This window comes from Amia ocellicauda, chromosome 16 (genome assembly GCF_036373705.1).
Source record: "Amia ocellicauda isolate fAmiCal2 chromosome 16, fAmiCal2.hap1, whole genome shotgun sequence".
NCBI lineage: Eukaryota > Metazoa > Chordata > Actinopteri > Amiiformes > Amiidae > Amia > Amia ocellicauda.
The window spans coordinates 7,505,925-7,522,052 of NC_089865.1; the positions used below are offsets into that span (position 1 = coordinate 7,505,925).

At 34.9% G+C, this 16,128-nt stretch overlaps 1 protein-coding gene across 1 annotated transcript in view; it reads right to left on the minus strand.

Moving 5' to 3' along the window:
- Positions 1-1,511: 1,511 nt before the first annotated feature.
- arhgap15 (Rho GTPase activating protein 15) overlaps positions 1,512-16,128 on the minus strand; it is a 168,325-nt gene continuing 153,708 nt past the window's right edge. Inside the window, exon 14 of the mRNA XM_066687728.1 lies at positions 1,512-2,802. Within this exon, the coding sequence (XP_066543825.1) occupies positions 2,619-2,802 (184 nt within the window). The 3' untranslated portion in view covers positions 1,512-2,618. The remainder of the gene's footprint in view (positions 2,803-16,128) is intronic.

A 16,128-nucleotide genomic window follows, 5' to 3' on the forward strand; every position in this document is an offset into this window, starting at 1 on the left:
TTCACTGAAGTACAGCAGTAGTAGCTGGGGAACGGTTCACGCCTGCAGACGACTCACTGAAAAACAGCTTTTTACACACGCATGCGCAGACTCGCCCCTGATACGAACATGTGAACTCTCAGCTCTTCGAATCCACCGAGATCTGAACTGAAATCTCCCTGAGCAGGCTCCTTATATAACCTCTGAAGCATGTATTTCATTTCAACACTATTTGCATGTATTTTCCCCAGGGCACTATAATGTGTTTTATGTTATCTAACATTAACACCAAAAAAAGGGAGATTGCATACCAGCTCTACAAAATAAGAATCTGAGAGCGCAAACATGATCAAACAGAGGGATAAAGATGATTACATAAGTATGAATATTCTGTAGAAAGATCTACAAGCAGATTGCAAAAGAAAATGACAGAAATCTTTTTAAATTGTCTCTGAATTATTTACATGTGTCTTGGTTACCAAAGACAGACACAAAAGATGACAGTTTTGCTACCATCGTTAAACTTTATACATCCAACAGCGAAAAGGGATTATGGAGAGAGAGAACATAATGCATTTCACATATTTTTTCACCGTTTTCTGTATTTATATAGTTAGACCACTATTTTATCTAGGTTGTTGCACATTTTATGAGGTCTGCATCTCCACTGCCATTATTCTTTAAAAAAATATATAGCTACAGTGCAAACTAGCACAGATAGGGAACTTTAAACCCTACTATTGTACATGCTCTGATCAAGGGGGTTATACTGGGTTTTCTAAACATTGGTTCTGCACTGTGGCTGAACTTAGACCTCATATGGCATGGAGTGCCCACAAGACTTAGGTTTTTTAAACTACATTAGGCTTAATGTGGTCTGAAGCAGCATGGCTATTTCTTTTTTTTTAAGTGGTAATTTAAACTTCCTTTGGCAAAGAAGAATGAGTATCACAATCTGGTTATTCTAGTTCAATTGTGGTATATTTTGATTTCAGGGAGTATATTGGTTGGAAGGAACAGAATATTGTATACTTGGCAAAACTGTACAAAGAGAAGCATATTTGGAGGACTGTGAAGTCAAGTCATGAAAGCACAGATTTTTTTATGAATAATTTTAATTGTGTCATATAATAAAAAAAGAGTTGAGTGGCTCTCTCAATTAAGTTCCAAACTAAACTTCAACATGTTTACTACAAAACCAAACTTCTATAGTGGTTTCAGTCCAACAGTGGAAAACCCTTTCCCTGCCGATTTACTTTGTGGAAAGAAAGTTTAAAAACACACTGCTTGGGTTGTTAGAATCTAATTATGATGTTTATCATATATTAACTGGGGTTGTCCTTGGTGTCATATGGTTCATGCAGGTGTGAAGAGAAACAAAGAATGTAGAATTGAAATGTATAGGTTAATGCTGTTGTATTATAAATGTAGTTTTAGTTATTTCACATATAGAAAAATATTCCTTAGAATCTGAACTCAGGCCACATTTTATGTAAATTAACTTTCAGAAACAAAGAATTAAATAACCAAGAGGCATTACACATCCATTTATTTGATACTGTGTGATGACAAGCTCTGCAGTTTGAAGAGAAAATGTACAGTTTGCCTTTGGATTTCTTGTCACTATTTGAAAATTCAACACATTCCATTTAATTTTCCAATGGTGTTTCAATGAAAAAGAAAAATCTTTGACATTATTTTCCGCAGGACTATGCTGTCTCTTGCTAGATTTACATATTTAACCTATTAGGACTGTTATGTGTTAATTTGGCAGACACCTTTATTGTAGGTGAATAGATGTCACTGATTCTTTCAGAGAACGAGGAGCTACTTTTGCACTTTAGCAAAACGCTTTGAAGATCTCTGTCAGTTATAAAACTATGCTTAAGAATTCATATGACATTATTTAACTAGTCCCACACTACACTAGCTGAAAGGGAAATACAAAAGATATTCAGAAGTACACAGAAAACAGGAACTGTTTAAGGATTGTAAAAGAAAAACTAAATTACTAAAAACAAAACAAGAACAATTTTCATCTTAAAAAATGTACACCAAATAAGTAAGTTGCCACTAAACATTACCTCCTTCTGCCTTCACACGTCTGAGGTCAAATACATTCTAATAAACTTCATATAGACTTAAAAAAAAAAAAAAATGTCCTCCTCCCATCATATTTATTTTTAAATAGTGTACTCGCAGTAAATGATTTATAAATATGCCAATATATTTGTCTTGAGATTGACATATTGACCACAGGCTGTACTGAGTGTATTCTAAGCATCACCTCTGCCCTGACACTTTTGACTACACCTGTGTGAACAACATTGACATTATTTTGGTCCAATACATAGAAAAAAGTAAAAAACAAGTAAAACTAATAATCTTGTATAAAAATATGTATAAGGTAAAAAATAAATCCACTCTATTATCTAACTTGCACTACAGATGTGTATTGCTGTTTGTTCTTGAGAGGCACATCATTATTTTGCATTGTACACAATTGTATACCCTATTTTATCATCCAAGTCCATGTTTATGTCCTGTACATCTGAAGTTACAAAAATCCTAAAAGGTTATATGTTTTTTTAATTGCTCTATAAAGGTGTCCTCATTTATTATTTATTTTTCAATTTGTATTATTTATTAACTTTTCCAAAGATATCAGTACATTCAGTTAATATTAATTCAACTATCTGGTTCTGGTACACCATATTAACTGCCATGTTTCCCGAGTCTAGCTCTGGCCAGAGAAGAGTAGGTCCAAACACGATCCCGAAACTCTGGGTCGACATGAGATTCTTTGATGCCTTGGTGATAATCCTAAAAAGAAAGAAAAGAAAAAACAGATTAACATACAGTTCTGTGCATTGTTATGTTTAATAAACTGGACCATGCACCTGAAAGTGGAAACTTCCTGGTGCTTTATCTTTGATTGCTCAACTTACATGTTTATGGTGCTACAGGCTGAATGCAGAGCATGATCCTTATGATGAAAAACGAGCAATGGCGAATCGTTCAAATTAAATGTTGCTTGCACTATTATAGGCAGTGGTGAGGTGTTGTGAAAAGCTTTCAGCACAATCATTTAACTGAGAAACTTACACAGACTGCGCTGGTTAGTGCACAGAGAGGCTGGCAGATGACAGGTGGGTCTGGAGTCAGCGCAGGGTGGTCAGTCACTCTTATTGTATACGTGTGTTGTTTCAAAAGTCATCTCAGAAATGTTATACTGCTTTTTCTGACCCCTCCCTAATCATATTTGAAATAAGGTGATAAGCACAAGGAACCTGCTTCAATCTGTAAGTATTTTCACTTCTTCAAGCCTGAAAAAATATATATATTTAAATATATAAAAAGATACATTTGTATAAATGTAATTTCTCCACATTATGACATCTATATGCATTTTAAAGACACAATTTTAAATGTCCAAAAGGAGCATGGGTAGCATTTATAGTACTAAAAGGGAGAAAATAAACTTCAAATATTAAACCATAACATTCCAACAAAATGTTTATAAGTAGAACACTAGGCTTTTGTTACAAACAAGGCTGAAAGAATCCAGATGTGTTTTTTTTTTCTTTTACTGTATAAAAATAAAAATAAGCTGATGTTACTTCTGTAAAATGTTCCATGTGGCGTTTATGGATAAGTGACAATAATTAAAATAACACTTGGAACCTTTAATAACAATATTTTAAAAGTAACATAAGCAAAGCTAGCTAATGTATCATAGGAATGTGGGTAAAAACTGAATAACAGACTTGTATTGCACTTCCTTACAAGATCATGGGACTCTTCAAATTCTTGGATTACAAAACAATATAGTTTATAATTAATATCAATTTCCAGTGATTTCCAATCAAAATTTGTCCAGTGTATTCAGGATACTGTTTTCAATTTGCAGAAGTCCCAAATACTCAGTATTTGTAATAAAAACAAACACAAAAAACAACATCTTATTATCTAATTATAATCAGTAATAATTAGTAAATAGACTCCCTCCCTCCCTCACCCCCTTTATTCTACGTTCCTATGGTTATGAAGACAATTATATCTGCCCCCCCAATCACTCTAACAAACAAAACAAACTCAATATTCATTTTCAATATACACTTAGCTTGTAACTTGCAACAGAACCCCATGAAACATTTTATGTGAATACCGCAATTGCAATTCATGACTATAAAACTAACTTTGCCAGCCCAGTTGTTTTATTTATTTCACAGTAAGTAATTACAAACTTCACAACTATTGTTATTAAGACACAAATTATTCCGGATTGCTGACACATGGAACTATTAGTGAGATGAGCAACTATGGATTGTTAACACGTTCGCTAAAGATTCAATTGCATTATTAACGAGTAACCAAGTTAGTGTTTGCTCAGTTTTAATTTGAAGAATTACTTCTAGAAACTGGCATCTGGACACAAAAGCTTGAAAGTCAGTTATTAATAAGATCAAAAAGGTATATAAAAGCCAAAAACCAACTGTACTGTGAGCTGTTAAAGTGTGCAGTTACAGTATGCTCTTATTTGTCCAAGCTAAATAAAGTTGAGCTATTTAGAATTGTAACTTATATGTGGTTACGTTTGGAAGAACCAATTTGTCGATGTGAGGATATTGCTGCCAATGTAAAGTACAAAAATTATACTGTATTATCCAAACGTTTATTAAGATACATTTAAAACCTTCAGAAAACAAACATGTTCTGTTATATGACAAATAAAGTTAAAATCGCTTTGCAGTGAGCTGTTTATTTTCTTTTTAACTAATGAAATGTCATTCATAAAAGTGGGAAAAGGGAAAAGGCAAAAGGACTTATTACTGACAAAACAGAACATATGCTGGTCAGTCCCATTAAATATATGTACATAACTGATAGGAAATTATGAATTCACGTTATGGTATCAAGAATCCATTTGTGGTGAAGTACAGTTTAGAAATTGATCAAACGACCCTAATGATACATATTAGCAAACATATATATGCTTGAAATTGATTATATAGAGAGAAAAATTTAACTTTGTGAAAAGGTCACTCTTGGATTGCTCTGAGGTTTGCTTTTAGAAATTCAAAAGGTATTCTTTATATGTTTTATAAATAGGCCTGGTGTAGTTAGGGGCTTGGCTGGGCCTGAGAATGCTTTGAAATATTTCTGCCTGAGTTGAGGCTTGGCTCAGAGACAATGACAGTCAATACGGGGTGACTTGCTTGTCAGAAAAGCCAGCATGCTGCCCCAGGAACCATTACAGGCAAAATTGGAACACAATGGAAGGTTGTGGTGGAGGCTTGGGTCCAAGTTGTCAAGGCCAGGACAAATGATGTTGATTAAAAGGACTGAAGTAGGATCAGTTCTTTCTTAACCTTAGACCAGTGAGCCTTCTCAGTAGATAATTGTATCCAACATATTTTGAGCCAAGTTCTACAGGCTTTGTTGTGGTACACAAATCTCATGTTCATAAAGTCTTTGGTGATGTTCTCTGTGAACTAAATGTAAAAATACATTCATAACAGTTGCCAGCCCTTCATTATATAGTATATTACCTCTAGTCGACTGTGTGCATTAGTTATTACGAATGCACGGTACACTGCCGATGAAGGAAGTTACTATTACTAACACATTTTGTAGCTGGTTACATGTTAAACATCTATTTAAGTTGTTCAGTTGTTTGGACACTCTGTAGTAAGACAAACAGTGGAAGGTAAATAGAACTGATCTTGGCATCGACTTGCTTTACTGAAAGAACAATGTCCCGACAATCAGACGTCACTCACTTGAAGCCAAGGACTTGCTGCAAGCGTGGTTTTTGGAAGGGAGGACAGATGTAGAGTAATGCCCATGGGGAACGATGCTCATGTTTGGGTGAATAGAAGTCAAGTTTGAGATCAGAGTTTTTTCCTTCTCATGATCTTGCAGGACAAAATTATCAATTTTGGAAGGTTGGATACCACAGAGTAATATATAAATAATGTAAATATATTTAATTGTGGCCTTCACTCACTTGACTGGGGGAACAATATATTGGCCATGGAGACAAGGCCATCGGAAACCGCAAGATGTTGTTGGAGCCCAAACCTCCAGTGTATAAATTTGTAGGTCCTTCATTATATTTTATAGAGGGCCTGCTTAAAATGTTTCAATATAGAATATAGAATACAAAGGCTTCAAAGATGTGATTGGGGGGAGGCCAAAGTTAGGATAGGATGCCCTCAGCAGGGGCCCGAGGTGGGCTGCCTGCTGGTGAAGCGGATGAGCTATGGCTGCCAAGTGTGATTGGGACCGGGAGGAAAGCTGAGGCTGGCAGCAGGACCAAAGCTAGAGGAAATGGTTGTGGGCCTCTTGGGCTGGGCCCATCCAAGTTTGGATGCCATCAGGGATAGAAGGTAAAGAGACAGCAGGGCCTTCATTTATATATTTATACAAATACAGATAGATTGACAAAGAGGAGAGAGAGAGCAGGCATAGCAGGTATGAGAGATGAGGAAAGAGATACAGAGATATCAACCATATAATAGGGCAGGCATTGGAGCAACACGCAGGCCAGCTCCTGTTTGGGGGCACAGTCTTGAGAACTGGGAGTATGATGTCATCACTGCAGTCTAGTGTTGAGGTGTGGTCATCATGGCTGAGCTTGTTTACTGAGGATGGTTTCGGAGGATTGGAAGTAGTTTTTTTTTGTTTGTTTGTTAATTACAACTTGAGACTGAAGCTCAGTGTGCTTCACTGCCATGTTTAAAACAGCAGACATGGACAAGGAAATAATCATCTGAGCTGGATGCAGGTTAAGTTAATAGATATACGTAAGGATGAGGAAAGTGTGATGCACTGAAATAGGTAGGCTTTGTGTTTGAATTACAAGGGCAGGCGTGTAGCTAGCAGAGTACAGCATGGGTGCAAAGAAAAGGATTATACAAACTTAAGCAATGAACTTGGGGAAAGCGTGTTTGTTACCTGATACTAATACTTTGGTGACCAGAAGTTGAGTGTGAAATTGGGGTTAATCCTTCTTAAGAACATTTGCTTAAAACTCCATTAATCAAACATGTATTTTTTAAAACAGATTTAAGAATGATTGTCCTCTGATGGGACAGCATAGAAAGGCTAATAAATGAATACACACACACACACACACAGATATATGGACGTACATACAAAGGTATATAGCCATACATACATAGGTATACAGATATGTGCAATACTCAAATTGCTATAGAGGACATTATTTTATTTATCTTTTATGGTGTTAACAGATGTACACAATTACTGGTAACTTATATACAATATACTAACACTATAGATCGATAGATAGATAGGTCAAAATTAAACTATATATACATGAAGAAAAAAGAAACCGCTCATATTATATTATCTACGTATGGTCAAAAGGAAATACCAATGCTGGGCCCTGTCAAGTCTGTATTTAAAAGAGCAATGAGCCATCAGTTTAAGATTATTCAAAACAGAATCCTAATCCTACACTACAGATGTTGGAGAGCGGACAGGACTGCATTACCTTCATACTGTGAATGTATGTCTGAAAGCCAAATATCTGGAATGACTTTGTGCAGAAATCGCTGTGAAAGAAATATCACATAAAGGCAACTAATTGTAAGTATCACTCAGGCTATCACCGGCCTCAAGAAAAAGAAAACAAAAGTCCTGCAGCTTGACTTTTATGACTTATTGGATATAGTTTGACATAACATGTTTAAGGTGCTGGGAAATCGCATACATTATAGAAAAAAGTTATTCACTATTAGTCTTAAACATAGGCTTTTGCCAAATGCGTGTAGTTGTACAATATTTTGTATTAATCTTCTTGTGGTCCAGTGAAAGACAAGCAGCTTAAAAACATGGCTTTCATATAGTGAACTGTATGCTCATCAGTGGTATTCATGAAAATATAATTTCAACAGACCTCCCTTATCCTGTTTCTTGTTTGAATATTTTCTTGAAAATTACATGGTAAAATCATGTTAATAATGCAGAAGATTGACATTCACTTTTGGGAATGCCATTTCATGACATCCAAAGTTGACACTGACCTTACATTGGTGTCACTTTGTTTATGAAAAGGTCAACTGCATGCTGTTTTAATGAGTCACTTTGTAATTTGGGGAATATGTAAAAATAAATAAATAAATTAATACATAGGTTCTACATATTTTTGTGTACAAATTGTACAGATGATACTATCAAACTCAAATTATATCTTTTGTATTACATTACAATTGAAATGTTAAATAAGAATGACATTTCATCACGTTAAACACCAAAACACAAACCATTGTGGCTTCCTACAACTTTTAAACAAGTACACTATATTCTGCAATTTGTTTATAGAACAAAACCTAAACTGTGGTTGATTGTCTAATATCAGTTGTTTACCAGAAAGCTAAATAAACTAGAAAGATATTCTAAACACGATTTGTTCCAATTAATGCATAGCAATTTGTTTTACCGTATTTTATCATCCCATAAATATTTGGGACAAATACCATGTTTCAGTAAAATATATCGAACTTAACTGTACATGTTAATTCAAGCAGATTAATTTGATTAAAAAAGAGTCTGGTTAGATTTATCCATAATTAAACTAATTATTGCTCTTGATGGATAATTAAGTTGACTTTACATTTTGTGGTGTTTTCTTATCATTATAATAATTTTCCTTTGAAAGAAACATGATCTTTAACATGCTATGGTGCTCAGTATTGCCAGCACAGATAATTGTTTTTAGAAAAAAGTTAAATGAATACTGTAAAGACAGAAAGAAAGAGATTTCATATAGTCTCCTGATGAATAGCAAATGTATCAATGGAAAGGTTTTTAAAACTGATAAAGATGTTGTGTCAACACTTCACCTATTTTTCAAATCCCATTTACAGGTATTGCACCTTGCATTAAATTGAGTATATGAATATTTGTGATGTGACCATAATCTATTATATTGATCATTATACATCTAGGATTGTCATATTGTTATTAAGGGAGCCCCTTCTACACATCAAACTGTATTTTATTAAATACAACATGTTAATGTTATTTTTTCAACTATAAGAGCTGAGTACAGCGATTTTGATATGCAATAGACTTGATACATATAAAGCAGTTAAAACAATCACTAGGGCCTTTATAAGCAACAGACTGAATCTTTAGGTTCAAATAGATATACGTATGTTTCTGAACAGGCTGTAACAAGGTCATTCTGGATACCAAGGTATATAAGAGGTCATCCTTTAATGAAGAAATATCACTTCACTTCACAAATAAGGTGAAAGAAAAATGGCTGAAAGGTATCCACATAAATACGGAAAAAAACAAACACTGCCTTATCCAGCTTATCCACAAATGCCTTTGGTAGAAATTATAATAACAAAAGGTAATTGATTCCAGGCAAGAACATCAGTTGCAGGTGGGAACTTAATTACAGGAAGTTTATTAATGAGTATTCATTAATCAGGATTGACAAAACACAATTAGAGTATTTACAAGTCACATCAGTGGCATAAATACAAATTTGTTTTCAGACCATGTTCGTGGTAGGGGTGAGGTAAATATCTCCAATAAAACCACAATGAGAAATCATCTTTAAACTTACTGAAAGGATGAAAAATTACTGTTATATGAATTATCTATGTTTGCTTTAAATATATCCATTCTTAAATATATTAAGTGTTTTTAAAATTTGATTATAACACCTTTTTAACAGATGACAAAAATGTTAGTTTGAACATGCACAAAAGCTATGGGGGAAAAAAATCCTAATGTTGTAATGGGTTGTTGAATGAGCATAAAATGCCAAGTATACGGCATGAGTGGGAAACGCGTGAATTCTAAAGAAAGCCATTTGAAGAATGATTTCAATGAAATGAAAGGTTACTGTCTTCAGAGTGTAAAATTGTCTTGAATGTGTGGAATAAAGGATACAATCCTGGAAATCTCTTTCACACTAGTGGTAATAAGTACGTATTACAATCTCATAGACCTAGAATCTCTTAATAAAATACTGCCACTACAAAAACCTAAACCACACCAGCTACACTACATTTTCTGTACATATTGTGTTTTAGTATATTAAAGGATGAGCATTCATTTTGTCAGTTTGAGTCTGGGTTATGACTCTTAACTGATCGTATCATACCTGGGTTTGTGAATTCAACTGTTTTGTTTTATAAACACACACATAGACATGGAATAAAACTGCACAGATAAAAAATGACCATGTCCCTAACATTCTGGGAATATCCCAGGATTCTCTTTAACTCTATGCAGTACCAGACATCTGTTTTTCTCTGTGAATGTTGAATATTGAAAACCCAAACAAGACATAACAGAAACATGTAAAAATGATATGGAAGCTTAAATATGCACTACAAACTGGACTGCATACACAGTGGTAGCCTAAGAGCATTCAGTTTGATCAGATAACAAATTGATATCCCAAATAGAAGCTGACATGCATTGCTAAAGATGCCAATGGTAATTAATTAGCATCTAATTTTGACCAGGGAACAACAGGATATAGGAGTTGGTGCTCAATGCCATTTCCCCTCAGGCTCCCTTTATTAGGGTCAGGATTACGGCTCCTTGAGCTGAAGGCCGGTTAATAAATTGAGGGGGGCACATTGACACTCAAATTTTCATGGTACATCTCTGTCAGTGTTCCCACTGCCTCTGGCTACGACAAATGCTCTGAGCTTCATGGTAGCCACGTAACAAAGTGCACAGACACGTAGAGCTTGGTGTAACAACACGCTTTAAATGTACTCGGTCCTTCCATTTCCTCTAGAAATACAAATCTTTATATTTAAATTCCAAACCATACTTCATATTTCATAATACATGAATGGAGTATGTATATATATATATATATATATATATATATATATATATATATAATAGTGTAACTATAAACATTAAACCATTAAGATTGCATTAAATCAATTTCTGAGTCATTTTCCAGTGATCTGTTTTTGTTGACTAACCCCTCTTTTAGTTTAGTCAACCCTGGAGGTTGAAGCTGGGGGGGCAATCCTGCTCCCACCTCCCACAGGCATGGATGGGTATGCATGTCACATGTTATAGCCAGCCTGCTTGCTTCTTGCTTAACAGGATGAAAACACAAGCCCTGCGAATCACAACATTCCTGAAGTGAGAGTTATAAAATAAAAGAGACAGGAACTGAAGAACAATTTTACATTTGTCTTACGAGGAGAGATTATAGGGTTTTCTTCCAAAATAGGACTGACCTCTACAATTATAACTTGAAGCTTGGAATGAGTGATACACACTGAATGGCTATAATCTCTCATCAAACTGCACTGATACTCCGAAAATGTATTCCCCCTTTGTAGGTTTCACAGCTAGCTATTATGAAAATAGTAATCAGCGGCCGGATTATGAGAAAAGCTCAGTGAACAATGGAGAAACATTCAACTTAAAGATAGCATTTCTGTTTTTGGCTCCTGGTTTGACTTACTATACCTTGCATGCCTCCACAGATTGTGGGGCCTTATTTTTCTAAGTCTCGAGGGAATTTGGATTAACAAAAACATAACACATGGAGTTTTAAACCAATGTGGTGAATTATAAAGAAGAAGAAAAAAACACCACTCCCAAAACACCCACGGGAGGGGAATAAATAGTAAATGGGGATGTGAAGGTACACTTAAGAAATCTGGTTTCCTTGACCACATCATCACAATATGGACATACAACTGCTTATTGAATCCAGGCTATGCAGATCAGAAAAAAAGAATACCATCTCCAAAAAAAGCACAAAGTTAACCCACAACAAAGAACTTAAAAGACACATTTCACAGACTTTTACTCTACTGTTCTGATATCTAAGCCAGGATGAAAATAGATTCCTTAAAGCTGAAACTTTTTTTTGCTTTTTTTTTTTTTTAACAGGTTTTTCTTTGCAATGAGCAACGGACAAAGTCAAGGAGAATTCTTCCCTTTATGCCTAATTTAAAAGTAGAAAGACTTTCGACAATATTTTTGTCAAATCAGACACACATACACACACCCCTAATTTGGGTTTTCCTTATTGTGAGCCTTGCCAAATCCCAATTTCTGGCTTTGGCACCTTCCCAGCCATTTGTTTTTGAGAATGTGTGCAAAAAGACGTGAAAGGAGAGAGACTTAAAGTATCACACATCTGAAGCACACAACTATATCGTTTTCAAACGCTCTCTCTGTTTTTTTTATCTGAGCGACCAACACGTTGTTATGAATAAACAACACAAGCATTGCTGAAAACTTTTCATCAAGCAGGCAAAGGGTCACCTTATATGCATTATACTTCAAACAATCAAGAAAGTATGTATTATAGCGGACATTTGTAAAATATGGTATAACATTAACATCTTAAAGAAAAATACATGTTGGCGAAATCCAGTTTCACCTTTTACATCTTTTTGTAGACAACTTTTCCCTTTTTTGAGCATTCAAACATCAAACACTTTATTGGGAGCCACTGAAGTCACTTTTAACACTTAGATTTTTGTCAAAGCATATTAACCATATTTATTAGGATCCTAAAAAATAAAACCACATGTAAACTAAACACAAAGATAATGAAAAGATCCAAAGATAATTGTCCAAGACTTTCCCTGCACCGTTCATGGAAAAAGCAGGTCTCAGGAGGACTTTAAAAACTATAATCCTTCTCATCACTTGAACATGTGCCCTCCAGAGCTGGCTGTACTCAGCTAGACGCAGGGAAAAAAACATTTCACATTCACAGATGATCCTAATTTGGTGCGGTTTGGAGTGTAATTTAGATCAAACATATCCATGTAAATGAGTCAGGGTTTTTTAATTAGGTGCCTCTGAAGAGAAGAAGAAGAAAAAAAAAAAGTTGGACCACATCAGTAGGTGTGGGTGTGGCGCCCACAGTACTGGAGTTTTTCCTATATACATAGCCCAATACCATACTGTCATACATGCCACTCTTTTTTATTATTATTTTCGCTTCAATAAGGCAAAAGGAATACATTTGCAAAGGGAACAGACTCAGAGACGCTAACTCAGAGCGGTTCTGAGAAGACACTGTCTCTATGGCACATGGCAACAAAATAGGTCATTCTGCTGTGATTTAGCTGTCTCTTTCTTCAGCATTGCCAGCTATATTTTGCTCTTATGAGAAACTGGGCATGTGCCAGCCTGCAATATTTGCTCATAATCCCTTTTCCCCAGTGGTGCTTGTTTATAAGGATTAACGTATCTGCATGTGAGGTGTTCAGTGTTTACACATATGATACGGAATTATATCACTAGAAGAAAAAAAACAGAGGACGCCATTCGATTAGTTAACAATCTGACTAATGGAGGAACTGGCATGCATTCCCAAACAGACTTCTCCCGTAATGCCAAACCAGGGAGTGTATGTTCCTGAGTTAGGGTTGACTTAAATCTAAAATTAGTAGTATAGGGCAAGCAGGTCACCTGTACAGAAGGTAAATTCTACACGGGTGGATAAAAATCCCCACAGGAAATGGAGTTAGCCACATGGTCCCATAAAGCCTGCCAGGGGAACACACATGGGCTGGGTGCAGTGTTAGACCACTGAAGCTCAATGCATAATATAGTGCTGTTCCCATGTGCTGCAAACTACACAATGGACATTTGCTTCACTGTGGTGGTTTTCCAAGTGTTAGAATGCAATTCTGTGTTTGTAACACATACTTACAGAAACACACAAATACGCACAGGATGATTGTATTAAAGCGCACACACATAACATTTTAGAAAAAAAATCACTGATATCACCAAATTAATCTTATTTCATTGCAAAGAAATAAATACATATTGGCTCAGCTCTCCTCTGGCCACAGTCATTTTCAGACTTCCTGAGTGAAACATAACTATCATTTACAGACCTGTTCTGAAAATACTAAATCATATGCATCTTTTTTTGTTTATAGCACACAAAGCCACATAATAACAGAGATTTTGTGAATTTAGACACTGCAATTTATGAAATCCAGAAATCCAGAATTTAACTAATAAAAGTAATGCACAAGGATGCATATTTCCAATGAATTCATTTAAGTGCAGCTAATGAAGACCTTCTGTCCAAAAACTTTGAAAGTTTGTACTATGATTATGTTATGCTAGCTTATTAATTGTATTATATTACATTAGACTAAGACATTTGTATTGTATTGGTTGGCAAATGTAATCCATTTGTTTTAAAATGCAAAAAAGTAATTAAGCAGAACTGACTCTGGCATGTGATGTGTATATGCATATATATATATATATATATATATATATATATATATGCATATATATATATATATATATATATATATATGCATATATATATATATATATATATATATATATATATATATACACACACACACACATATATATGCTTCATGCTTGATCAGGATTTCATCAGATAAATAATATATGTAGAACACTGTCCATTAAAGTAAAGTAAAATTAAATTAAATACATAAAACCACTGGCTTGGTAGTCCAAATGAAAATAATAACTTCCAAAATGTAAATATTAGCTGCAGCAATATTTATCTTCTCCACTAGTCCAGGTATTGCTGCTGTTTCTATCAACAGCTGCTTTCAAGGGTCCTAATTTCCTATACATAGTGCAGTCCTACAAGATTTAACTACAAGAGCTCTGCAACCACAACTCTCTGCACACTGGGCTGTTTCTCTGCTTATATAACTAGCTTGAGGAACCTCCTCTCAACTACGTCCAGCCCATATGGTCATACCAAGAGAATGTTAACTTTTTCCATATACAAATCAAAAAGCCAAACCCACTTGCTGAATTTCTATGAGCTCAGGAAACTTCCATGATCAAAAGTTATAGGATGCCACGAAAATCCAATGAGAAAAAATCAAATCTTATCTTGTCTTCAACAAGAAATAATGTTATGCAGTCTACTACTAGTTTATAGAACAATCTAACAAACTACACAAAATACACCACATAACCCACAATTTACAACAACTCAGTGATACAAGCCATCTCTGCCATATCACAGAATTGTCAGAATTTAGTTATATTTCTGATTGGTTGAAAATAAAGATGACCAAATTATTTGACAATGTTTGAACGATGAAAACCAAAAATGTGAACTTGAATAAATCTATAAATGTGCAACTTTCATTAAACATTAGGGAGTGTATAGTTTTAAATGTATGCATATTGGGGACAATAGTGATATTTTATGAATTATTAAGATGTGAACTATTTAAAAATAAACACCAATTGAAACCAATTCATTGTTTTTTTTGTAATTCAGTTTCAAAATATTTTGACATAGTATTCATTCTTGACATAGGATATATATTTTAAGTTTGATACAGCACTATATATGCTATACCTGTTTACATGCTATTTTAAAAATGCATGTGCTATAGTCTATAAATTACACTGAAAGATTTTAATGTTATTCTCTCTTTAGTCCTTTATCTGAATTCTGTTAATGTGTCAAGTGGGGGGGGGGGGGGGACGACGCAGAGATCCACTTGGAAGAGTCTGAGTAAACCTCTATTGATTATAATGAGATGAAAATAAGGAACTCTCCTGTGCTTTATAATGATCTGTCACAACGCTGTTCCTCCAGACGCAGACATGGGTTTTGCAGTTGTCACAGAACAAGACAATTTTAGTGCGCTGCAGAGATCAGTTTTTACACAGAATTCACATCGGCACAGCAGACACAGGTACAATCTCTTAAGATTTATGTATAATTTAATTAGAAAGCCTCACTTTACCGTGAGGCTACTCTTTATGGAGATGAGTTTCTTATGTATGTAGGCTAAGGTTTAAAGTAATATGCCGTGCAAAGGTGATCTTAAATCTTCACTGCCTGAATGGATTGTAACTTTGTATGAACAGTTTTGCAGATGTGTTGTGAAATGAGAATTGCCTGACAGCGATGGTATCACAAACTACATGGAAAGAAAAATGTAGCAGAGCTAGAAGGAATATGGTCGTTTGCCAAAATAACCCCATTGTGATGTGTTCGTCAAAGAGGGTGACTTTGACCAGAATTGCAGATGTCATTGCTTGTGATGAGCAGGGCAATTGGCAAGAGACACTACACACACATCTTATATCGAATGCTCTGTGAGTTGATGCTCCCTTTCACTG